The sequence below is a fragment of the Dasypus novemcinctus genome, chromosome 9 (genome assembly GCF_030445035.2).
Source record: "Dasypus novemcinctus isolate mDasNov1 chromosome 9, mDasNov1.1.hap2, whole genome shotgun sequence".
Lineage (NCBI taxonomy): Eukaryota > Metazoa > Chordata > Mammalia > Cingulata > Dasypodidae > Dasypus > Dasypus novemcinctus.
Genome location: NC_080681.1, coordinates 8,512,092 through 8,538,704, shown reverse-complemented (window position 1 = coordinate 8,538,704; position 26,613 = coordinate 8,512,092). Strand labels below are relative to the sequence as shown.

At 38.6% G+C, this 26,613-nt stretch overlaps 2 protein-coding genes and 1 long non-coding RNA gene across 6 annotated transcripts in view; 1 reads left to right on the top strand and 2 right to left on the bottom strand.

The window, feature by feature from the left end:
* Positions 1–1,645, bottom strand: part of CSDE1 (cold shock domain containing E1) — a 41,307-nt gene extending 39,662 nt beyond the window's left edge. For 2 of the 4 annotated variants that reach the window (XM_004462950.4, XM_004462951.4), the window contains exon 1: positions 938–1,046. The gene's annotated coding sequence lies outside the window, so the exon portion shown is untranslated. Of the gene's footprint in view, positions 1–937 lie in introns of all 4 variants that reach the window. The other 2 variants (XM_058303002.2, XM_004462952.5) reach the window with 2 other exon arrangements.
* LOC131279687 (uncharacterized) lies at positions 1,069–24,782 on the top strand. The gene is made up of 3 exons (XR_009187086.1): positions 1,069–1,145; positions 16,466–16,579; positions 20,181–24,782. It is a non-coding gene; the product is annotated as an uncharacterized lncRNA (long non-coding RNA).
* On the bottom strand, positions 11,846–20,726 carry SIKE1 (suppressor of IKBKE 1). Its single transcript, XM_004462948.3, has 5 exons — positions 20,459–20,726; positions 20,129–20,234; positions 19,117–19,259; positions 17,722–17,835; positions 11,846–16,208 (listed from the first exon to the last, which is right to left on the bottom strand). The coding sequence occupies exons 1-5, from the start codon at positions 20,615–20,617 to the stop codon at positions 16,107–16,109; spliced, it is 624 nt and encodes a 207-aa protein (XP_004463005.1). The 5' UTR covers positions 20,618–20,726; the 3' UTR covers positions 11,846–16,106.
* Positions 24,783–26,613: the final 1,831 nt, after the last annotated feature.

Here is a 26,613-nt window from a genome sequence, read left to right as displayed (position 1 = left end):
TCAAAGAATGACGAAGCCGGGCCGTTCATTGCACAATGTGAGCCTGGCACTTGCACCATCAGAGCCAGGGGTGGTGGTGGTAAGGTGGACTCCACGGGGTTCTCAAGCTCACACCCTTTCCCTATGGCAGAGAGGTGGGAGTCACGTGCCTAAATGATTGGGAGGTGATTCCCTTTCTCAAGAAGGCCAGGAAGCGGCCAAGAGGGGAAGGATGGGTGTTGAGACCCAAAGAAAGATAGCTACACATGAGGGGACGTAAAGGATGCCAATTCTGCCGCACTACAGTGCCAGATGAGGCGGGGAAAAGGAGGTCTCTCTAAGCAGTTCCCCTGGATGGGGAGCTCTGCCCAGACACAAAGGAGGCGCCACTGCCGCACTGCGCCGTGGTACGCGTAGAATGATCCCCAAGAAGGTGACGACCAGGAAACTATAGTCCGTAGTCAGCGTAGAGCCCTCTCCTTTGCCTCCGGCGCTTCCAGCCTCACACAAAGGACCGCGCCACCACCCCCTTGCCCCGCCCGCCGGGACTTGTAGTTCCCGTTTCCCCTCCAAGCCGCAGTGGGGGAAGCCGGCAGACTACAGATCCCAGTAGCCTCCGCGCCGGAGCCCCGCACCCTCAGCCTCCATCTTGGCTGCGGTCGGAGCCTCCATTTTCGCTCCCTCCCCCCACTTTAGTCACCGCTACCCCCACTACGACCACGCGCGTCCGCCTGGCCCGACTCCTCGCTTCGGCTCTGCGGCCCAACGTGAGGCCCAGACGGTTGAAAGGAGGACGGGTGGGAAAGCCCAGATAGGGACTCAGTGAGAGATCCTCCCTACTCGGAGCTCTGGGAATCCCCACCCTGACACAGAAGTCTCTCTCCTTAGTCTTGGTCTTATCATCTGCCCTAATCCTGACTACTTGCTACCTCCAGTTGGACCCTGAGGTCGTACTCACCCCAACAGCTCAGCGCCCCCTCTCCAGCGCCGCCATAAGCAGCACGGCCCGGTACGTAGGAATAAATCTCGCTTCTCTCGCGAGAGTTGCGGGCTCCCAGCGCGTGCACAGGAACGGTGGGGTGGGGGAGCGTTCGCCTTATACGCTTGCGCGCAAGGGCTGAGTGACGCCAACCAGTGAGCTGCGCTTAACCACAGCTAAGATGGTGGTATGTTCCCCTAGCTTCACTTCCCCTTGTGGTGCGGAAAGCAATCTGTGTTTACTGAGTGTCTGGGACGCGAGGGGCGGGGTGGCGGGTGACTTTCAGCGTCTCTGGTCTTCGCGAGCCTGAATGTACTTTCAGCAGCAAGGCCAGGGGTAAACCTTGAGGACGAACGGTCTTGAGGACGTATTCAGGAATGTCATATAAAGGATTTCTCTTTTTCCAGCGATAATCCCGAAGTCCGCAAATCTAATTGCTCCTCACGAACAGTGCAAACATTCTTTCTGTTGTCTACTGTATTCTGGAATTTTCAGTAGCATTTAATCAGTACTTTTTGGCAAGGTAACTTGGAAGTCTGACGTCTTTTTTTCCCAGAGACTATACTGCTTGCAACAGATGGACAAGAGTGAGCAAGCCTGTATAATCAATAAAAAAACAACAACAACCAACAATCCTCCTTTAGCTGGCCTTTTTAGTTACCAGAAGATACATGTACTGTATAAAGTAATCAAAAGGGCTGAATCACCAACCAAAAGGTTGAAATCAGTAAAAGGATGATTCATCCAATGGGATAAGAGGGGAGGTGGGAGATGGTTAATTCTGGTCAAAGAAAAGTTCAATGAATTATCCCTTGCCAAACACCAGCAGAGCTCTCTGGTGGGATGAAAGCTCTCTCATTTGACAGTATGGGATAAAAAATGACCAGTCACTCTCCTGGGAACTCTCCCATACATTTTATTTACTCTTAATAAATATCTATTCATCATCTCCCATCTGACATCACTGGGGATACAGTATACACCAAAACAGATATGGTCCTCTCTCAAGGAACTTTCAGTTTAATGTCAATTAAATAATTACAAAAACACTTCTAAACATACTTATTGAAATAAGTGCAATGAAGGAAAGGTGCACAGTTAACTGTGAACCCTTATTGTAAACAATGGACTATAGTTAATAGTATAAGATAAAAATGTTCTTTTATAAATTATAATAAATGTACCATACTAATACAAGGTGTTAATAGTAGGGTGGTGTAAGGGTAAAAATTCACTTAATGTAAACTATGGACTATAGTTAATAGTACAATTTTATATTCTTTCATCACTTGTAAAAAACATACCACAGTAATGCACAGTGTCAATAATAGGAGGTATTATAGGAATGCTGTAATTTTTACATGATTTTTCTATAAACCTACAACTTCTCAAATTAAAAAAAAAGTTTAAAAAAAGTATATAACCTCTAATGCTGAGTTAATCACCTTGAATTTTCAGAGGAAACAGTGTTGTATCCTGTTTTTTTTTTTTTTGACTTGTATCTTCAGACATAGTTTCTTTTTTTTTTTTACTATTTTTTTTTAATTTTTTTATTTTTTATTGACTTTGTAATAATATTACATTAAAAATATATATGTGAGGTCCCATTCAACCCCTGTATCCTGTTTTTCTTCAAGGTTTTTCCTTTACGTCTGTTGCTTTTGGTCCATTACCATGTACACCATCTCAGAGTTGCCTCGTTGTTCTATTTGATGCCTTCCCAATTTTCCTAAGCACTTATACTCACTTCATTTTCATTTTCAATGCTTTCATTGCTTACTATTGAATTATTAGTTAATACTGTACTAGCTAATAATACTTCAGGACAGGGCTGTGATGTTCATCTTTGCATCATGATTCCTGACAATGTCTGGCTAGACAACTCTCAAAAAGTGTTCTGAATAAATAGTACTGGACAACAGCATGAGAAGTTGTTAAAAACTGGAATGCTCTGCTGGGGAAGTACAAACTCTAAACATTTCAAACAAACTTTTGTTTCCCTTGTGCAATTCTTAACTCGAGAATTCCACTTCTATCCAATAGATCTAATCTGGATGTTGTCATCTAGTGTTACAGAGAAACTGCCCTGAACTCTTGCACTAGAAACAAGGTTATGTGAACTGGTCTAAAAGTAGAATTAGAAGCAAGCAGATGTGGCTAAGAAATTGAGCTCCTACTTCCCAAAAAGGAGGTCCTGGGTTTGGTGCCCAGTGCCTCCTGAAAAGCAAAAAACAAACAACAAGCAAAACAAACAAAAAAATCAACTCAGGGAAGCCGATATGGCTCAGGGGTTGGACACCAGCTTCCCACATATGAGGTCCCAGGTTTAATCTCTGACCCCTAGTACCTTAAAAAAAAAAAAAAAAGTAGAATTAGATTTAAGTGTACACATTATTAAATATCACAGCAATAGGATATGTAAAAAAAATTGCCTAAGTTCTGTTAATACTATTAATAAAAAAGAATGAAGTCTCTATTTTTACCATTACACATAGCTTCTAAAAATCTTATTAAAACATAGTGGGAGGGAAGTGGACTTGGCCCAGTGGTTAGGACGTCCGTCTACCACATGGGAGGTCCATGGTTCAAACCCCGGGCCTCCTTGACCCGTGTGGAGCTGGCCCACACGCAGTGCTGATGTGCGCAAGGAGTGCCGTGCCACACAGGGGTTCCCCCTGCATTGGGGAGCCCCACACGCAAGGAGTACGCCCTGTAAGGAGAGCTGCCCAGTGCGAAAGAAAGTGCAGCCTGCCCAGGAATGGTGCCACACACATGGAGAGTTGACACAGCAAGATGACGCAACAGAAAGAAACACAGATTCCCTTGCCGCTGACAACAGAAGCAGACAAAAACAAGAACACACAGCAAATGGACACAGAGAACAGACAACTGGGGGAGGGAAGGGGAGAGATATAAATAAAATAAATCTTTAAAACAAACAAACAAAACCATATTGAGAATTGGATGCGGCTCAACTGATAGAGCTTCCACCTACCATATGGGAGGTGCAGGGTTTGATACCCAGGGCCTCCTGGCCTGTGTGGTGAGCTAGTCCACGTGCAGTGCTGCCACGCAAGGAATGCCGCCCTGCGCAAGGATTCCTTCCCCGAGCAGGAGTGCAGCTCACCCAGGAGTGGTGCCGCCCACACAGAGAGCTGACACAGCAAGATGACACAACAGAAGGAGACACAGAAGAGACAGTAAGACATGCAATGAACTAGGGAGCTGAGGTGGCACAAGAGAATGATCACCTCTCTCCGCTCCTGAAGGTCCCAGGATGGGTTCTCGGAGCTGCCTAATGAGAATATAACAGACACAGAAGATCACACAGCAAATGCACACAAAGAGCAGACAATGGGGGAGAGGGGGAATAAAAAAAGATGCTAAAAAAATAAAAACATGACTATTTCATTATCCTCATTTCAAACACCTTTAAATTCTTCCTTGATCCAAAATAAGTATTAGTTTACATATAACTCCAAATACAAATACGTGTAAACTAGAAGCATACATTTTATCTCCTAATGCATTTTAAAAAGTAAAATGTGGAGTAATTTTCTTTAAATCACTAATTAAAATGATTTATTCATTCTCCAAACACAACCCATAAATAGAGCAGTAGGTTTCATTTCTAGGTCACTACAATTTTAAGGCAGAAAAATTTTTTCAGATTAATTTTGAAGTCAAATAAAAACACTGAAAAAGGTAGTTATGCGTTTATTTATTTATTTTTTTAAGCCTTAAATTTAATTAAAGCAGAAACTTGAAAAGGCCCATGGGAAACCATCTGTAGTCTAACCTTGACAGGTTAGTCATGGATTTTGAGGAGACGTTTAGTCTACTAAGGAACAACCATCAGCAAAAAAACAATTGTATAAATTATTTTTCTTTATTCCTATTTATGTTTCTTCACAGAGAAACAAATAGAGAATGAGGTTTTTTTTTTTCCTCTACAATTACTAAAATCCCTCAAGTCCATTTGAGAATAAAAAATAAGCATCCTTTTTACATTTATAAGGTTTTCTTGACTCATGGTGGGTAAGATTTTTGTCAGTTTTCTATCAAATGAGAAAAATTAATTTAATGTACAACTATTTTTTAATAAGGCTAAATTTATTCGAGAGTTTAAGGACAGTCTTTATACTGGCATTATGTTCTTCCTAATTAGGGTCAGTAAAGGGGACTTTCTTTGATAAAATTATGGTAATAGTAGATAATAAGGCGGGTTCAGTTCAAGGTTTCAGAAAAGGAAAACACTCTAGAGCAGGGATTCTTAACCAGGGGTCCACGGAACCCCAAGGGGTCCACGAAAAGATTTCAGGGGGTCCGTGAGCTTGAATTGAAAATTCATAAAAGCATTTTTTTTGTGGGGATGTGATGGTGTAGTATAATGTGCACTTAGTAAAAGGTTTGTGGTTTTCACGTGACTGGCAAAGGGGTCCATAGACAAAGAAAGTTAAGAGCACCTGCAAAACTTTCATAAAGAATTATTATTTCTATAGGAATATAGATAAGCAAGTTTTGGTCCTAGAACCCTATAATCCAAAACTTTTATTCATTAGCATGTCCCTAAACACATAAAATGCATTATATAAATGAGAATAATATAAAAAGAATAACATTAATATAAAATATTAAAATCGAAAAAGAAATAATATGAAGGCTTTGTGTGATGCTTCCCTTTAAAATGTTGACTCTGCCCTTAATGGAAGAATTATGTAGAGAGGATTATGGGGAAATGACAGAGTAAGAAGCTCCAGGAATCAGTCTCTCCACTAAAACAATGATTGAACTGGAAGGAACTGTCTGAACTATTTTGACTCTCTGGAGTCTAATGGAACACTATGGCAACATCCAGGGAAGAGCTAGAGGAAGAGGCTGGTAAATTACAGTACATATTAGTGAATTTCACCCTCTATACACCATCTCCCTCCCTTCCACCACATAATAGCACTGGGGACTGCAGTCTAGGCTCCTGGTGCCTTGGTGGGCTATAAGAACCTATTATTTCAAAATCCCATTAAATGGTCTGATTGCTGAGCATACCTTTTCATTAGGTACTTCATTTCATTGGTAGGCTGCCTCTGAGGGCAATCATTGTTCTAATACCCCTTCTCCTAATGCAGAAACAGCGGAAGAGCCTTTAAAAAGCAGTACTGTTTTTTTTCCTCCTTCCCTTCCCCATTTATGAGCAAAAATAGTTTAGAAAAGTCACAAAAATCACAACAACAAACCTAATAAAAACAAACAGAGAAACCAGGAGCAGCAGAGCTAAACTTCTAGAGTTATAACAAGATCTACTCAGTATGTCCAGTTCTTGACAAAAAAAAAAAAAAAAAAAAAATTACAAAACACACAAAGAAACAGGAAATTATGGCCTTTTCACAGGAAAAAAAGAATTGGCCAGAAACCACTCCTGAGGAAACTCATGCATTGGAACTATTAGTCAAAAACTTTAAATTAACTGTCTTAAATATGTTCAATGAGCTAAAGAAACCCATACTCAAAGAAATAAAGGAAATCAGGAAAGCGACCAAAATGACAAGTTTTAAAAAGAACCAAACAGAAATTTTGGAGATCCAAAGTAAAGTCACTGAAAATAAAAAATTAAACAGTTTCATCATCAGATTTGAACAAGCAGAAGAAAGTATTCGCAAACTTGAAGAAAATTGAAATTATTCAGTATGAGGAGCAGAAAGAAGAAATATTCAAGAAAAATGGACAGAGCCTGAGAGACCTGTGAGACTCCATCAAGCATACTAACAGAGGCATCATTGAAACCACAGAAGGAAAAGAGAAAGAAAAGAGGGGAAGAAAAAATGAAGGAATACCAAAAACTTCCCAAATCTGATGAGAAACATGAATGTATATATCCAAGCAGCTCAACAAATTCTAAGGAGGATAAATTCTAAGGGATCAAGACCAAAACACATAGCAAAATTGTCAAAATCCAAAGACAAAGAGGATTTTGAAAGCAGCAAGAGAGAAGCAACTTGTCATATACAAGGGATCAGATTAACGTGGATTTCTCATCAAAAACTATGGAGACCAGAAGACAGTGGGATGGCATATTTAAAGTCCTTAATAAAAAACAACTGTCAAACAAGAATTCTATATCTGGCAAAATTATTCTTAAAAAATGGAGAAAATAAGACATTTAAAGATAAACAAGAGCTGAAAGAGTTCATTAACAGAACACCTGCCCCACAAGAAATGCTAAAGGGAGTCCTTCAGTCTGAAATAAAAGGACACTAAACAGTAACTCAAAGCTGTAAGAAGAAATAAAGAACATTGGTAAAGGTAACTACATAGGTAAATATTAAATCCTGTATCATTGTACTTTTCGTTTGTAACTCCATTCCTTCCCCCCGCCCGACATGACTTAACAGGCAATTGTCTAAACATATTTAATATTTATTTAATGGACATCCAATGTATAAAGATATTATGACAAATAGCAATATAAAGGCAAAGGGATGGGATAAAGGGTTAGAGAGTTTGTATAGTACTAAAACTAGGTTGATACTAGTCAAACTAGGTTATTAGTTTAAGATGTTAATTGTAATTAAAAAGTTAATTTCTAGGAAAATAACAATCAGAGAAAAGGAAAGAAGAGGGAATCAAAATGGTACAGTACAAAAAATCAACTAAATAAAAAAATGGCAGTCACAAGGTAATTGAAGAACAAAACATACAAGGAATATAGACACCAAATAGCTAAATGGCAGAAGTAAATCTTTTCCTTATCAGTTATTACCTTAAATGTCGATGTATTTAACTCCCCTATTAAAAGGACAAATTAGAGTACAATTTGCTGGGCAGTGGGCAGGGGGAATGGGGAGTTAATGTGTAAGGGTATAGGGTTTCTGTTTGGGGAGATGGGAAAGTTTTAGTAATGGAAGGTGGTGAGTGTTCCACAACAGTATAACTATAACACAAAAGGAAAAATATTGTATGATTTCTTTTATACAAATATGTAGAATAAGCAAATTCGTAGAGACAGAAAGCAGAATAGTGGTTACCAGGGGTCAGGGGAGAAGGGAATATGTTGTTACTGCTTAATTGGTATGAGATTCTATTTGGAAGATGAAATAACCTCAAAATATATAGTAGTGAAAGTTATGCTATATTGTTAATGTACTGAATGTCACTGAATTTTCCACTTAAAAATGGTGAAAATGATTTTTATGTGTAAATTTTACCATAATTAAAAATAAATTTAAAAATTTTTAAAGGATTATGTGAACATGCTAAGCTGCTGCAACAAAAGTAGCTCTTGGAATCAGCCCAAGGAAAAGGCGGAGGAAAAGAACATTTTAAACTTTAATTAGATACTGATGAATACTTATTACACTTGCAATAAAATCCAAACTGAATTTTAAAAACTCTTTTAACTCAGTCTATAAGGCCTTACCTAAATAATCTAGCCTTAACATGATTCTCTAATACGTAGTTCACAACAATTCAATTTCACTGTCATTTTAGTTCCTCTAACATTGCAAGATTGTTCCTACATCAGAACCCTTGACTTACTCTTCCCTTTGCCCTGCAATGCTCTTTCTCCAAATCATCATATATCTGGTACTTTGTCATTATTTAGGTTTCAAGTCAAATCCTACCTCTTCACAAAGGTCTTTCCTAAAGTAAAAGTAGCCACTATTACTATCAAGCTCTCCATGATAATAGTTTGTTTTATTTTATTCATATGATGTTTCACTACCCAAATTATCGTATTTACTAATTTGTTTATTGCCTATTACCCTGAACTATAGTGTAATCTTAAATTCTGTTTGGTTCATCATCGTAATCCCTAAACCTAGGGCAGTGATTGACATACATCATAAGTTCTTAATAAATATTAATTGAATGAATTAAACTTATTTTATTGAATTTCAGCATGGATTGTAGGAGACATTTTTTATATACCACCAAAAATGAAAATATATTGCCATTTTCACTATAATACTTTTATCACTTATAATTTTTATTTTACACTTATTTAAAAGCTTTTTTAAACATGTAGACATTTTTCATGTGTCACTCTATGTACATAAAATTTAAAAATAAGCAAGATAATTTGGTTAAGGTATTCCTAAAGCTTCTTCACAAAACCCAACTCTTCTGAATCTCTTTTTTCAGTAATAAATTTGCTTTTTAAAAAATTCTGTCCATCAAAAGGCAGCATTTAAATATGTAAAAAGGGAAGCGGACTTGTCCCAATGGAGAGGGCTTCTGCCTACCACATGGGAGGTCTGTGGTTCAAACCCCGGGCCTTCTTGACCCGTGTGGAGCTGGCGCCATGCGCAGTGCTGATGTGCGCAAGGAGTGCCGTGCCATGCAGGGGTGTCCCCCATGTAGGGGAGCCCCACGCACAAGCACTGTGCCCCATAAAGAGAGCCACCCAGTGCGAAAGAAAATGCAGTCTGCCCAAGAATGGTGCTGCGCACACGGAGAGCTGACACAAGACAACGCAACAAAAAGAAACACAGATTCCCAGTGTAGCTGATAAGGATAGAAGTTGTCACAGAAGAACACAGTGAATCAGTGAATAGACACAGAGAGTAGACAACTGGAGGTGGGGGAAGGGGAGAGAAATTTTTTAAAAAATCTTAAAAAAAAAAAAGATGTAAAAAATTAACAAACCCGGAGAATATATATTTTCAATATATGAAACTAAAATGTATTAATACCATGAATATATAATGAACTTATACATAAAACTAAGAAAAAGCCAAGTAAAAGGAAAATGGAAGACTCAAACGCCTGTATTAAAAAGAAAAAAAGAAAAAACTGCTTAGGCAAATAAACATGAAAATATTCTCAGCCTCATTAGTAACTGGAGGAATACTTTTTTTTTTTTAGATAATTTTAGACAGAAGAGTCACAAAAATAATAAAGTTCCCATAAATTTATCACCAAGCTTCCAAACTAAGTGTTAATATCTTACATAACCATAGAACAATTTTCAAAACCAGGAGATTAACCTTGATGCAGTATTATTAACTATAAAACATGACATTTCATCAGTTTTTCCTGTCCTTTTTCTCTTCCAGGATCAAATCCAGGATCCAACACTATATTTACATATTATCTCTCAGTTTTCTCCATTTGGTGACAGTTCCTTGGTCTTTGTCATTCACGACCTTGACACTTGGAACAATATTGGTCAGTTATTTTGTGAATATCCCTCAATTTGGTTTCTCTGAAGTTTCCTCTTGATTAGATTGAGGTGATTCACTATTTGGAAGCATACCAGAGGTGATGTGAGCTTCTCATTACATCACATTGGGGGCATATGTTGAAATGTATTATTAGTTAATCTCGATCAGTTGGGTAAAGTGGTGTCTGCCAAAATTCTCCATGGTAAAATTTGTTTTCCCTTTGTAATTACTAAATATTTGGGGGCAGAAACCTTGAAACTGTGTGACTATCCTGTATATTGCTGAATTTCACTTTGGCTCATAGATGTCCAGGTTTTTCTACACAGAAATACCCTAGGATCACCAAGAACAGTGGTGATGCAGCATTTCTACATTAAGTCTGTAGGATTTTCTTCCAAGCTACTAAAAGCCATTGTAGTAAGCAGAATTCTAAGATAGCCCTCAGGATTTTACCAACACTGGATTATACCTTGTATAATCCCCTCCCCTTGAGTGTGGGCAGGACCTGTAGATATGAGGGGATTTCACTCCTGTAATTATACTACCTTATATAGCAAAAAGGACTTTTGCCGATGTAATTAAGTCCTTTAATCAGTCCATCAAAGGGGAGGTTTTTCTGGTTGGGCCTGACCTAATTCCCCCCGTTGTCTGCTCTCTGTATCCATTTGCTGTGTGTTCTTCTGTGATGGCTTCTATCCTTATTAGCGGCACCAGGAATCTGTGTTTCTTTTTGTTGCATCATCTTGTTGTGTCAGCTCTCCGTGTGTGCGCCGCCATTCCTGGGCAGGCTGCACTTTCTTTCACACTGGGCAGCTCTCCTTACGGGGCGCACTCCTTGCGTGTGGGGCTCCCCTCCGCGGGGGACACCCCAGCGTGGCACGGCACTCCTTGCACCCATCAGCACTGCACATGGGCCAGCTCCACACGGGTCAGGGAGGCCCGGGGTTTGAACTGTGCACCTCCTATGTGGTAGGCAGACGCCCTATCCATTGGGCCAAGTCTGCTTCCCAGAGATGCTCTCTTGCTGGGCTTGAAGACAGTCTACATGAGTTCAACAGCTACAAAGGAATGAATTCTGCCAACTACCAGGTGAGCTTGGAAGAGTACCTGAAGCCTCAAATTTCATCCCTTGTGAGACCCCAAGAGGAGAACTCAGTTGAGCCCTGCCTGGATTTCTGACCAACAGAACTGTGTGATAAATGTGTATTGTTTTAAGCTACTAAATTTGTGTTGTTATATGGCAATAGAAAACTAATGCAGCCATACTTTAAGTTTTTATGCTGGTGTTCTGATCTTACAAGAACTTATCACAGTGGATGTGGTAAATATAATAGAAAACAAGGTTTTTATGTTCAAAGAAAACAGCCAAAACTCATATTCCTGTCTCAGATGTTCTTTATACAATTTGTTGACTGAAATTATCAAGGGATTGCCTTTGTTCATTCATGCCACCAGAAAAGCAAACCCATTCTACTCATGCTTAGAACCAACCACATCACAGCTCCTATCAGAGTAAAACATATCCCAATTTTAGAGATGTTAAAATAGGAAATAACAGTGAATAATAGAAAATAACATACAGAAACTTATTTCCATCAACTCTGTACATACTTCTAGGAGGGTGGAGGCAAATGTTGGGTGAAATTGTTCCAACATAATAAATTACAGTGAAATGTGTCTGAGTAGATGGCAAATTAAAATTTAGGAAAGTCAAATAACTACGAGGTTTTAAAAAAATGTATCTTTATTATATATGTATCCCCTAACATTATATTGTGTCATCACATAATGGAATATTATTTATTGATGAAAATGAATGAATGACAATCACATACAACAAAGTGGATAAATTTTCAAAACAATGTTGAATGAAAAAACTAAATCCTCACAGACTACATACAGTATACATTTTTATGAAATTCAAAAAGTGGCAAAAGTAATTGTCATTTTAGGGATACATACGTAGTTTAGGCTTTTTATATATATGACAAAAGTATTAAAAAGAGGGATCGGAAGGGTGGGGAGGGATAGAGGAACTTAAGAGAAATGCGAAATACTGTTATTGTTCTTATTGTTAAGCAATGAGTAATACGTGATTTGGCTGACACATTTATCCTTTTATGGGTCAAATGTTACATTAAAAAATATAAGTGCAAAATTATGTATAAAGTGTTGACAAAATTATATTCATATGGTTTTTAAAATTATGCTTATTTTTAATTTTGGGGGTAATTTTAACAAAAAAATTCTTTTATTAAAAGACTTATTATGTACTCTCAGGATCTCTGGGATGGCCAAAAAACCCAAATTAGAGAGGCTGTACAGCCTCTAATAATGTCAGAGAATTGCTTAAGTAAAGGCCCCACTGTCTCCACTGTTAGGCAGACAATGCAGCTTAAACCACTGACCTTGCTGACACTGGATAGTAGATGTTTTCCCTTGAACCACTTCTGCTACTCCTCTATGGAGCTGAATGTACCAGCCTGTGCTATTGCCACCACCACTCCAAGGACTCTATATGATTCCCTGCTTCTTTGTATCACTAACTTTAAAGTTTAAGGCAGCTGCATCTTTCCTAGCTACAAAGGTCAGGAAAATAGGTGCTGGGACCTTTTCATATTCTTTAGGATGGAGGAAGGCTATGCCTCATAAGGTAAGGGATTCTCTAAACAAACTAAACAGAGAATGAGAACTTGGGTACTGGGCAGCTAAAAAACAGAGAGAGAGAGATGTCTGCCACAGTTCATTCTCTTGGTTACATTACCTTATTATACTTTCAGCCAAAAACACTTGTTTTCATTCAAGACAATGCAAGTATTCAATGTAAAAGAACTTGTGCCAGACACTGTTAATTGCTTTGTCATATTTCTTCCTCTTTGCTAATAGAATACTGGTTTTATTTGAGGCCAGCCTCTTTTGCCGTTAGAAGTGGTCACATGACTTGTCAGACAAGGGGAAAACTAATTAGAATTTCTGGGTAAGCTTTGCTTTTCCTGGTAAAAGGGAATATATATAGCTGGCATGGGCCATTTCCAATTTTTTTCTGCCTTAGACATGGACATGACATCCAGCATAGCAGCAACTTTCTTGTGACCGCAAAATGACACAAGGAATAAAAGCCAGCATGCTAAGAAAGCAGATCTGAAAAACAGAACAGCACCCTTTCCTGTATATAGTAAGGACTACTGATTAGGCAGTGTTCCTTTCGGTTGCATGCACACATACTCTCAGCTACCTCACTCTAGAAAAGAGGTAACAATTATATCATATTAGTTAAGACCCCATTCACTGCATGCATGATAATATGGGCTATGGCATTTCTTTTGCACTATGAATAAAAATAGATTTTGTTAATTAACAATCATTTGAACTCTGCAATATTTGATATTTGAAGGCAGTGTAATTTAGTGGTTAATAATTTGCCTGGGTTTGAATCTCGTTTCCAATTTGGACAAATAACAACGTCCTTGTGCCTGAGTATCTGAGGTATATGGTTGAAATGGAGAGTACCTAACACATAGTAAAACACTTAAATGTCAGCTTGGCAACACTATCCACCCTTTGTTTTTTGTGACACCAAGCTTTCCTCGTTCTCCTACCCATTTATTTGGATTTTCAAGTTCAAATAGCCCCTTCTCTAAATCCTATTGGTTTATCACACTACACTGTAATTACATGCATACTTGTTTGTCTCTCCTACCAACTTTTCTTTGAAAACAGTATGAATGCCTTTTTTCATTTTTCTATTCGTAACTCCTGGCACACAGTAGGCTAGATATTTTCATACTAGTTTCCTTAGGAGTTACTCTGGGATGCTTATTAAAATACAAATTCCTGGACCCCACCACCAAATTTCCATTTCAGTAGGTCAGTGAACCACATTTTTGAGAGACAATGAAATCAAATTATACATAATGTAGTATAAGTCAAAGCAATAAACGTATATATAGTCATATTTAAACATTTTACAAAATACTTTCAAACCTAGTTTTTATTTTATAATTTATGATTTGTAATCATGAATTGAGAAAACCTCTAAAACCATTTTACCAACAATTTGTATCGTTATCCTACTGAATACATTGTACTAATTACAAATTTATGAAAACTCTCATTGTGACTACTTGATAAGGGTGCTATATTTATGGGAAATAACTCTGTACTTACTAATAATTAGACTCATTACTGAGTAAAATTAGTACATCTCCAAATAAGTTTCTATTATAAAAGATAATTTTGTACTAAGAATTTGCAGATCAGTCAAGTTACTTCATCCACAACAAAAGCAAATGTAATGGTCCACTCAAATCAAAGTCAAAAGTATTCACCCCTCCCATTAAATTTTCTAACTATATGTTATCTACATATCATTAACACCACCCAGAATTTATATAACGCAGGGAGCCAAGCCCTAAAATATTACTGTTACATTCTTAAGCTTTTGATTTCCCAGGGGGAAGAGTTAACATACAGATTTACCTTGAGACCTGAGATGTAATAGGGCTTAATTCAAGACAAATGGATGGACTAAACGTTTCCTTGTTCTTGGGAAATGAAATAAAAACTGCCTACTTTGGGATGGAAGTGCTTTTCAGTTCAATTCTATACAGGATATAGAATAAAAACTTGTGAGACCAGATGACATATACCTATTCATTATGGCCCACTACTCTAGGAAAAGCCCATTGGTTTACTAGAATCAAAGGCTGTTAGGATATCTTGGAGAGATTTCATTTTTTCAGGTGGGTTAATTCTTTATGGCTGTACAAAAGAAATTTCACATCACTTAAAGCACTAACAAAAAGCTCTAATAGTGTATCTCTCCCATGCATTTGGTGCTTAATGTTACTGGAAAATACTGACAAGTTTATTGCATTCATAATTTCAACTATTTGTGGTAAAACCTAAATAGATAGTACAACATGAAGTAATTTGTGAATCTGAAATGCAAGTAAACTGGGACATGGGAATGAGTTGATGAGTGAGCCTAGTTGACCACCCAGCATTTCAATCTCAACAGTGCTTTGTTGTTATTGCACAGCATTTTGACTAAAGTAATTCTCATTAGGTGAAAAAACTTTATTTCCTTTAAAAATAGATTAATAAAGCCAACTACTAGTGCTAGTAATGAAAGAGGTCTAATTAAGTGGTACTTAACGATAAAATGAAAGTTATATATAAGCTAAGAACTAATGTGAATAAATCTATTATGTGCTCTTTGCACAGGGTGAACTACCTAAGTTGAAGATTTCCTAGTTGGACAAGACAGAAAAATTGACGACTTATTATTTTAATAGAATGCTACTTTTGACATTTGAGCTAAGCACGCATGTGTGCACATACATACATATTAGGACAACTATCTCAGCCTTCTTTGAACACTATGTCAACAATACCACCACTAAAAAAAGACTTGACTTATTTTAAAGTATGTTTTCTGGGACTAGCAGTAGGTTCTCTCAAATTAAGAGTGATTATAGACCAGACTACAAAGGGCCAACTCTTAGCACCAGAGAGACTTCAAACTTCAGAGAAGGTGAATGATCTTACAAATCAGAGAATCTGCTGATCCAATTATGTGGGATTGTATTACTTTTGTCAAATGGGAAAAAAAAATCTAGACTTATGCGAAATAGATTTAGAAAGTCACATTTCCTTTAAAAATGCTTTAGAATTTCATTTTACAATTCTATATAAAATAAAACAGCTGGCTTCTAATGAAATGCTTTAAGTTTCAGAGATGTGAAAAAAAATGAACTGAGAACACAGCTTGTATAAGTTGAGGTCTCAGAAATGAAGAACTCTCTTGGAGAAAGGGATAGTGAGATTCAGTATTATTCTCAGTAACACAATGGAAAATTGTTGTGGACAGCTGATACTGACAGCAATTCTAAACTGCCATCTGGTACCTTTAATCAATACTAAATCATGTCTGAGGCGAGATCTTCCTTGATAAGACAATCTCTAGCCATCATTCAGAAGTTGAGTTATTTGACAGCTTGGGATGCAGTGTCCATTGAATCTTCCTTCCTGACCTGAAGAGACTCACTGCTGATGGATAATAATTCTCGAAGTTCCTTATTTTCAAGCTGGGGGGAAAAACATATATGTTAATTTCAGGTATTTTTAGATTTCCTAAAGTACTACTTATTCATATAATAAGTATTTACTGAGTAATTTCTAAATGTCAAGTGTAAGGTCTTCAAAGAGGAATAAAACAAGGTCCCTTTCTATTTGAGGAATTCACTGCTTGTCATACTCTTCATGGTTGCAAAGATTTGCTATGGTTTCCTCTGTCATTTAAATTCCTAATGATCGCTTCACTCTGCTCTGTCTTCTCTCCTAGATGTCCTAAAGTTTTGGAGAATGGAAGTAAAGGGGGAGAAGAAACTACTCACTGAGCACGTAGACAGGCACTGTGTGGATGCCTTACTTATGTTAGCTTACAGCAACTTGCAAGGTAGGTATCACTGTCTACATTCACATTCTGTTTAAAAGGAGGGCACTATGGCTCACAGAATTCAAAAGAAAACTTGACCATATGCACGTAACTCGAATATGGTGTTGCTGGGGTCTGAATCCAAAGCTTTCTCACTTACAATACGAAGGGAAATTTGTCCCTTGTTTTCACAGGACTGTTTCCATAACTGAAGTCAATCAGGCATAGCACAGGCAAGGCTGTTCTACCATTTAATTAATTATTCCTATCTGGGATCTTGTCATTCCCTTTGCTTTCCAGATAAGGAATTCGTATTCTTCATCCTTATTTTCTCTGCAGGAAATCTGGTATACCATTGCATTTTCAGGCTTCACCAAGTGGTCAGAGCCCATGATTCAATATATCATCTACCAAGTGAAGCACTTTCCTCAGTTACATTATATCTCTCTCCTGGTACTTATATACCATTTCGTATTTATCTAAGTAATTCTCTCCACTAGACTCTGAGTTCTTTTCTCTTCAGTATTTCTTGAAGGGCCCATAATAGTACCTTGTAATAAGCAGCATTTAAATCATCTGCTGAAAAATTTTTTCTTAATGCTTTTACGTTCTCTCAAATTAAGAGTGTTATACCAGGGCTTTCTTGTAATGTATTTCTATTTTAATCAAAACATTACAGGTAAATAGCTTTTAAAATATTAAGGAGAATGATAAGGCTTATAAAGCAAATAGCAGTCCTTTGGCTTTGCTCCCCAAAGACAACCACTTTTAATACTTTTACTTATTTCTTTTGGTATTTACTTCCATAATTCTAAATAATATGCCTGTACTGCTATCTCCTAATCATCAATTTTAGACATTATCTATTGATTTCCTATTATGGCAGATACGGGATTTTAGTGCATGTGTAACCTGTCCCTTTCCTTCTCTCCATCTTTCCAATATGATAACTGCATTTCTGGCCAATTGGTAGTTGGTATTTTCATTGTTTGCTACTTAAAGATTTCCTTTCTTGAAAAGGTGATGGAAGGATTTTAACTGTAAATCATGAGCACACAGAAAAAAGATCAATATATTGCCCTGACCAGAGAGTAAGGACATACCTTCCAGACTCTATGAAAACTCCCTGAAATATTGTGAACATAAAAGAGCAACCATCTTACCTCTAATTGAGCTAGTTTTTCCTGAATTTTACAAAACTGGTCATCATCTACCTGAACAGCTCTCCTCATCACTTCTCCCATTTCACAGATTCTGTCAATCTGACTCTCAATTTCCTGTGAAGATATTAAGGGAAAAAATGTGAAAACTAATCTTGTACAAATATGAAGTTTGTGATGGACAAGTATACATTATGATTTTTTAAAGTTCATTTAGTTTGTGCTACAGGGGTTATACTGGAATTTCACTATAATCAGAGTCCTCAGGGATAAAGCCATAATAAAGTAGCCTTGTTATATTCACAAACAATTCTTGTTTTCAAAAGATCAAATCTAGGCTAACCACCCATTGGATGCTGAACAAGTGCCCTAAGTGGCTTTTTAACCTAAATTTGAACACTTTTCTTGATAGGAAGCTTACCACATTCCAGAGTGCCATGTTCCATCTTTGAACATCTCTCTTAGAAAGTTTTTCTATATTAGCTAAACTCTGTCTTATTCAAGGCTCAATGAATTGGTCCCAGGTTTTTCCTCCAGACCAGAGAAAATTTATTTTCCTCTTACAGATGAAAGACATTCATATATTTAAATTAGCTATCTCCATTCCCTAAGGTTTTGTTGTCAGTATAATGCTTTCAGTAGAATCTAAGATGAAACTTAATTTTGTACAAATAGTGAGGCTTCAATTTATTAATGCAAGATTAATCTAGTACATGCGGATATACCATGGCAATTATAAAACAATCTATAAATATAAGAACAATTCCTGTAGAATCTAAGATGAAACTTAATTTTGTACAAATAGTGAGGTTTCAATCTATTAGTGCAAGATTACTCTAATACATGTGGATATACCATGGCAATTATAAAACAATCTATAAATATAAGAACAATTCCTGAATCTCTCCAGTTAAATGGTAAGTATTCTAAGTATAGAAACTATATACATTTACACAATACTACTCTCTAGTAAAACCTTGTTCAGTTTAATGAAGGTTTTTGACTGCCTGCTATGTGTCAGGTATCATTCTAGAGATAAAAGATGAATTCATGTTCCTTACAAGCAAGGAGCTTATAGTTTCATGAAATGTTTAAGTAATATTCAACCAAGTTTTCACTGAGCATCATCAGTGCTAAATGGCATTGTGTTTACTGGAAGAGCTAAGTATTCATTAACATCTTCCAGGTAAAGGAGATCTTAAGGTAGAGGAACCTTTGTTGAACTCAAATAAAAGGACCTAAGCTGCCTCCCATCCCCTTCCTTCTATTTATCTTTTCAAGGCCATAGCAAAATAAACAGTGGATGTGATAAACACAAATGGAAAACAAGCACAAATCTAAACCAATGTCCAGATTTCAATTTAGTTCATTTAGAATGAATTCATCAAAGTTTCTTACTGCAGAGTGGGACTGGTGAGCTTTCAGGACTGGTTCAGCATCCACTGCTTTCTTAGCAACCATTAACTGTAACATCTGTTTCCGGTACTTGCTCATGATGAGTTCTAAGGCATCTTGGTGTTCTTCCAAGGAAACCCACAGCTCTATCAAACAATAAAATAACTTGGCAGTGATGTCTGAGAGATATCTCCCAAGAACAAACTCTTAATAGTTGGAATTTTATGACAGTCCATAAGATATTGTGAATCCAAAATTTTAAATCACTGTTTAAGTCCACAAAACTGAACAACTAAGGTCTGTGTGAAAAATAATTCCTAGACAGCCAGCATAGTCTAGTAGAAACAACACATGATGTAAAATCAGAAAACATGGGTTTGAGTTCAGTTTAGTGATTTAGTAGCTTAATAATCTCAGGCAAACCATTTAACATCCCTGAGCCTATTTCTTATGTGCAATCTTGTAATAATAAATACCTGGCTTGCCAACCTCAAAATTGAAGATCAAGAACACATTGTGATGATACGTGTGAAAACCTTCTGCAAACTGATATACAAACTATTAATACTACTATCATTAATAATGTACTCATTAAGGTTAAGAATATATAACATAACTTTCTTCCACCTTGCCCAAGAATATAAAACATTTTAATATTAATGAATATTTAAATTAATATTTAAATCTTAAATTTTAAGCCCTTGGGGATATGAACTCTTTTGTCATGCAAGCCACCAGCTCAGGTGCCTAAATAGATCATGCAAGAATTCAACTCTATTAGGCACTTCTTTGCTGCGCCGCCTATACATAAAAAAATCAGATGACTTTGAAAAGTGTAATCTAACAAACTTTATTGTTACTGGGCCTGCACGGGATAACGCTGCTATTAAAAGTACTGACCTGGAAAAATATATAGGATGTGCAGTTTTGTGCACAGGTTAGGCAGTTCTGCAAAAATTTTGAACTGTTGCTGGATATGAAAAAAGTCATAACTCCACAAAAATGCCTGACTAACCTCTGTTTTCCTGCTGCAAGTCTCTAATCTGTGTGTTCTCTTGGGACAGCAGAATGTGAGGTTTGTATTTGGACACGTCCTTCATATCGGATGCATCCTCTTGACACTGGACAGAGACAGACAGACTAAGTGCGCCGAAAACAGGGCAGATGCAACTGAAGAGGTAGGAGTCGGAGGACGAGGACAGCGTTCTCAGCCCCGACTCCGCCGAAGTCTTTCCCCCGCCTTCTGAGAGGAGGAATAGCTTCCAGGCTGAGCTCTCACTTTTCCTGGCCCGCCACCCCCGAAATGTGCAGAACCCGAGGGCGCGACCCCCATCCTTTGCCTGACCTGGTCCGGAAGCGCTGCCCCGGCCTCCCGCATCGCCGCCACCCGCCGGTGCAGCGCCGCGGACTGGTCCACCAGCGATTCGGCGGCCGCATCGTGCTCCCGCAGTCTCTCCAGCAGTGTCTTGGCGTCTGTCAGGATCTTCTCGATGGTGCAGCTCATAGCGGCCGCACGACCACAGCACCCCGCACTGCTCCCCTACGCGATTCGCTCGGATCTTCCTGAACCCGTGTTGCGTGACAGACGTCACTTCCGGGCACGTTTAAAAGGCGCCTTGGCCGCCGCGGTCTTTGCGCGTGCGCAGTTGCAGACTTGTCGGCACATTGACCCCTCGAGAAGGGCAGCGGCCTCGCCTTGCGCGGAGCCGGAGACTTGTCCTGGCAGCGCCCGTGGCTTTCTTGTTTTCACAGCCTAGTGGCCCGGCTGAATTGTGGCTGGGCGCGTCCGGTTTTCTCTTGCTTTTTCCTTTTCTGTTTTAATTCAATTAATAAATTGAAAGTTAATTTAATCAGAACTACAGTGACTTTTGTAAAGTTTTCCTTGTCAAGCTTGTATGTGAAGCTTTGTTCTTTCTCATTCATTAATTCAATAACTATTTTTGGAGAGCCTTCTCTGTTCCAGATACTGTTTAGTCTCTGGGAACAGGGCAAAGAATAAGACACAAAGTCTGCCTTTAGGGAGATTATTTCAGTAAAGAGCGCACATAAACCTATTTCCCCAAAACAATTCTGTAAGTCATCCTTTAATCTTCTTATTTATACCTGACATTTAATTAGTTACCAAAGCTGTCCATCTCCTTTATATCTTTAGGACATACAGGTTTTTGCTTCTTTGCATTCTCATTGCTACGGATAGTTGAAGCCGTCATCTTTTCCCACCCAGATACAGGGACCGTCTTCCATCGGTCTTTTCTCGACCTTAGGTCATCTCGCCTAATAGCTCTCCTTCAAGGACACCACCACAACGCCTGCTACCTTCTCAGTGCAGGGTAATTATTCTATGTCCCACCCCACTTTAGGGCTGAGAATTAGACTGGTCATTTCAACTCCTCAGTGGTAGTGTTAAGCAATTATTCTCCCATTCTTATATTAAATCTCTTTATTTGACGTTTATATCCCCCAGCTGAAGAATCTTCTACCCCTCCTCATTGTTTTCAGTTAGTGACCTTCTGTCTTGGGTACTCTCCTTTATTCCTAGAAGATTTTAGGAACTACAGTCTTTATTTTTTTTTAAGTTCATTTATTTATTTTTTCTCCTCCCAACCCCATTGTTTGCACCTGCTGTCTGCTTGTCTTCTTTTTTAGGAGACACTAGGAACCAAACCCAGGACCTCCCATGTGGGAGGGTGGTGCCCAATCGCCTGAGCCACATCTGCTCCCTGTTTGCTGTGTCTCTCGTGGCCTTTTTGCATCATTTCATTGTGTCAGCTCGCTGTCTTGCTCGTCGTCTTTAGGAGGCACCAGGAACCCAACCGGTACCTCCCATGTAGTAGGCGGGTGCCCAATAGCTTGAGCCACATCCCCTTCCCCCAGTCTTTTTAATTACCCTGTATTTTGTTCTCATCTTGAGTGACATCCATGTCTGTGTGGATGACTCATTCATCCAATGGTCTGTCCTTCATTGGCCTCCTCGACTGTAGAGATATTTAATTTATTTTGGCTAAATATGGCTACATCCTGGGTCATTTATTAAGAATTGTCCTGTATCAAAAATTTTAAACTTTAATGTTTAACTCTTTGTCTGTAACCTGTTTCTGTCCGTCCAGTTCTTGCAACTCTATCTCCCATGACCATCTTTTTTACCTCGTTTAGCTCTGCAACTTCTGGATCTATCCATATTCTTCCTACCTGTATTAGTCAGAGTTCTCCAGAGAAATAGACCTGAGAAGGTATGTATATATAATATTAAGAAAATTGAGGAGTTGGCTCACCTGACCATGGGGATTGGCAAGTCTGAATTCTTTATGGCAGGCCACAAATGGGAAGCTTGGTGAATGTGAAGTTGAATTCCAGAAGCAGGCTAGCTGAAGTAGAGCTAGAGGTTCTTCTTTCTGACTTCTGAAATCCTCAGTTCTTACTTTAAGGCCTCTGACTGACTGAATGAAGAACATTCTCATTACTGAAGGGAATCTCCTTTGTTGCTTGTAGATGTAATCCTTCATAGATGCAATCAGCTGACCAATAATTTAAATCCATTTGCAACAGGGATTCTCAGTCTTTTTTGTTTCACCTTTGCCAGTCAGGTGAAATGAATACTACTGTAATTTATTTATTGCACACATTCATAAGTGAAGGAAATGCTAGATTTTGGTTAGATGTCAGAGAAAATAAAGATAATAAGTTGATTTTTTTTTTTTTTCAATTTAAGCTCACTGACCTCCTGAAATCTTTCCACAGATTTCCACAGAATTCCGTGGATCCCTGGTTAAGAACACCTGATGTACAAAATATCCTTACAGTAAAAATAAGGCCAGTGCTTCCTTGGCCAAACAACTAGACAGTATAACCTAGCCAAGTTGACACATGAAATTAACCATCACACTACCTATCAGACCCTTTTCTCATGGTCTAATTTCCTTCTTTGACAAACTGGACACTTATGATTGGTAATCTGAACCATCATTTCTCTGGCATTCCCAATTCCTTTGGTTCTCTCTTAGGTCAAATGCCACTTGCAAAATTCTAACCCTTGACTAATCCTCTGAGTTGAGTAGTGGTTAAAAGAGGATACAGCAATAAGGGAGGATTTTTATTTTTATTTTTATTTATTTTTTTATTTTTTTGAGGTACTGGGGTTGAGGATTGACCCCAGGATCTTGTATGTGGGAAGACAGCACTTAACCACTGAGCCATATTGACTCCCCTGAGCTATATTTTCCATTTGTTTGCTTGTTGCTTGCTTTTGTTTTTTTTTTTATTTTTTTTAAGAAGGCCCCAGAAACGGAACCTGGGACCTTCCCATGTGAGAAGCAGGCACTCAACTGTTTGAGCCACAATGGCTCCCCACTGTTTTTGTTTTTCTGAGAAAGTCTTGAGCATGTTTATAGGCTTTATAGGAGAAGGAACCATTAAAGAAAGAGGTACACGAGGGTAGGGGAACAATTGGAAGGAGCAAGGGTCAGGAAGAGATGGAACGTAGCTAGATCCTTGCTGAATGTTGAATGAAATTATGGGGTGTCAGATCAAGAAGCCAGGTGAAACAGCTGGACTTGGAGAGAATAAGGGACATTTCATTCTCTTTAATTAGAGGGAAGAAGAATAGGCACAAATATGGTTAACTTCTAGATGTGGAAGCATGAAGTTGAAAGGAGTTCTAATCCATGAGCCATCTTAACTCATCCACATCCCTCTACCAATAAACCAATAGGATAAGCCCCTGTACTTGTGTTTGTGGAAATGACACAAGCACCCAGGACCTCTTTGCTTTTTCTGCCTTATTTCCCTTATGATCTGATTTCCATGTGGTCTTTGTTTTCTTTTGGCTCCATTTCCTCTTTATTATCTTACTCTTGCCCTTTGGGTCAGATAGCAATATTGGGTCTCACCGGCTTTATTCTCAGCTCTTAGTCTTCCTCTATTAGCTGTTCTACTTCTGCCTTTCTCAGGGTATATACATCCCAACTGATCCCAACAGGACCCAAGTGCCAACTCCAGCCCACCGGGCCATGTTCCTGCCGTTACTACATGAACTCTGGTAAGGGAGAGACTTGGACATTTTACTGTGAGACTCTCTGCCAGGACCATGCCCATTGCTATGGCCAGACCACACAGATAGGATAGCAGTCTTATTACCATACCTGAACCTGAGAGGCCTGGTAATACACTGTTCTGGGAGTAGGTAGTGGTTCCTGTGAGCCAATTAAGGACACGGGCAGACCTTACCCTGCCAGTGGCATCCCTAGAGCTCCCTGCAGTCATTGTCCACATATCCATATCATTTGCCACCCTGTTGGTGTGCCCCTTTGGTACCGCATGCAAAATTTTGCAATAATTAGAAAATGCAGATCTTTATGGACACTCAATCTACAGTCAGGCAGCATAGATGCAAAGCTTTATATGTGTCATGTTGCATATATCATCTGATTTTCTCCCTTCCCTATATGGTAAGTTTTGAATTTCTCAGACCTGTTTTTCCCATTGCTGCTAAATAATGACTTTCAGAGACTTGGCATTGAAAACCACAGTCTTCATAATTTTTGTGAAAGAAATTTCAGCAAGATAAGGAGAAATGTTTACTCTTCCCCTGTGGTGTCAGAAAAGCAGATACTAATTTGTGTCATAAGACATTCCTTGCAAATGTTATTTCTAATAAAGAGTCTCATAAGACACCCTGACTTCAGAAATTGTTGCTGTGGCCTATCGAACTGATCTTTAACCTCTAAAAAGTCTGTAATTATGATTGGTTGTCTTAATAATTTAATGCCCTTGTAATAATATTTATAGTATTTAAATTGACTGCTCTGTTTTCTGAAATGTATAAATACACATGTAGAAAGTTTTTTGTTTTGGGAAATGGACTTGGCCCAGTGGTTAGGGCGTCCGTCTACCACATGGGAGGTCCGCGGTTCAAACCTGGGTCCTCCTTGACCCGTGTGAGCTGGCCCATGCGCAGTGCTGATGCGCGCAAGGAGTGCCTTGCCACACAGGGGTGTCCCCCGCATAGGGGAGCCCCACGCGCAAGGAGTGCACCCATAAGGAGAGCCGCCCAGCGCGAAAGAAAGTGCAGCCTGCCCAGGAATGGCGCTGCCCACACTTCCCGTGCCTCTGACGACAACAGAAGCGGACAAAGAAACAAGACGCAGCAAATAGACACAGAGAACAGACAACCAGGGGAGGGGGGGGATTAAATAAATAAATAAATCTTTAAAAAAAAAAAAGAAAGTTTCTTGTTTTTGTTTTAATGAAATAAGAAAAGGTTGTGCCCTCTTCTCCCACATGCATGGAAGTGGGAAAAAAAATCTATGATGGATTTCTTAAGCAAAGAATATAATCTCATTCAAATTAGTAGGAAAGAATCCAAATAACAGGCATTTTTGGTATTCTTTCTGTTGGGGGAGACAGCAAGATGGGTAGCCCTACTTATGAAACCCAAAATACCTCCTGTTAGCAAGATGCAGGACCTTGAAGCTGCTTCCTGGGAACCACGAGAGGAATGGTTCAGTGCAGCCCCAAGTCCTACTTGCTAACAATGAGAGCATCAGTGCCGGAACAAAGGGTGGGTAGCTGTACTTTTATTTTTGTGTATTTTTTAAACATTTCTTCATTCAGTTTGGTGGTACTCATCTGGTATGTCCCCAGTTTTTCATGAATATGCTGCTAAATTTTGGTAAGTATGTAAAACGTGTGCAAATTGATTTTTAAAAACAAATCAATTTCATTGATACTTATTAATAAAGCATACAATTCATCCAAACAGTACAATCAATGGTATTTGGTATAATCACATAGTTGTACAATTATCACCTCAATCATTATTAGAGAATTTTCATTATTTCAATAATAATAATTAAAAAAACAAGAAAATTCTTCACCCCTCAATTTCTCTATGTGTTACATGCTGTACACAGCTGCTATTTCTGGCTATTCTTGCCCAATTATTTATTTATTAAGCAGTTTTATTGAGATATATTCATATTATGCGATCTCTCCAAATCGTATAGTCAATGGCTTTTAGTATAATCACAGTGTTGTGCCTTCATCACCCCCCAAAAATTTTAGAACAATTTTGTTACTCCAAAAAGAGAAACTCCACACCCCTTAGCAGTCCTTCTCCAGTTCTACATAATCATTAATCTAACTTCATCTTTATAAATTGATTTGTATTTGCATTTTATATAAATAGGACCATACAATATATAGTACTTTGTGTCTGGTTTCTTTTTTTTTTTTTTAAGATTTATTTTATTTATTTCTCTCCCCTTCCCTGCCATCCCAGTTGTCTGTTCTCTGTGTCTATTTGCTGCGTGTTCTTTTTGTCCACTTCTGTTGTTGTTAACAGTATGGGAATCTGTGTTTCTTTTTGTTGCGTCATCCTGTTGTGTCAGCTCTCCGTGTGTGCAGTGCCATTCCTGGGCAGGCTGCACTTTCTTTCGTGCTGGGTGGCTCGCCTTACGGGGCGCACTCCTTGCGCGTGGGGCTCCCCTACGCGGGGACACCCCT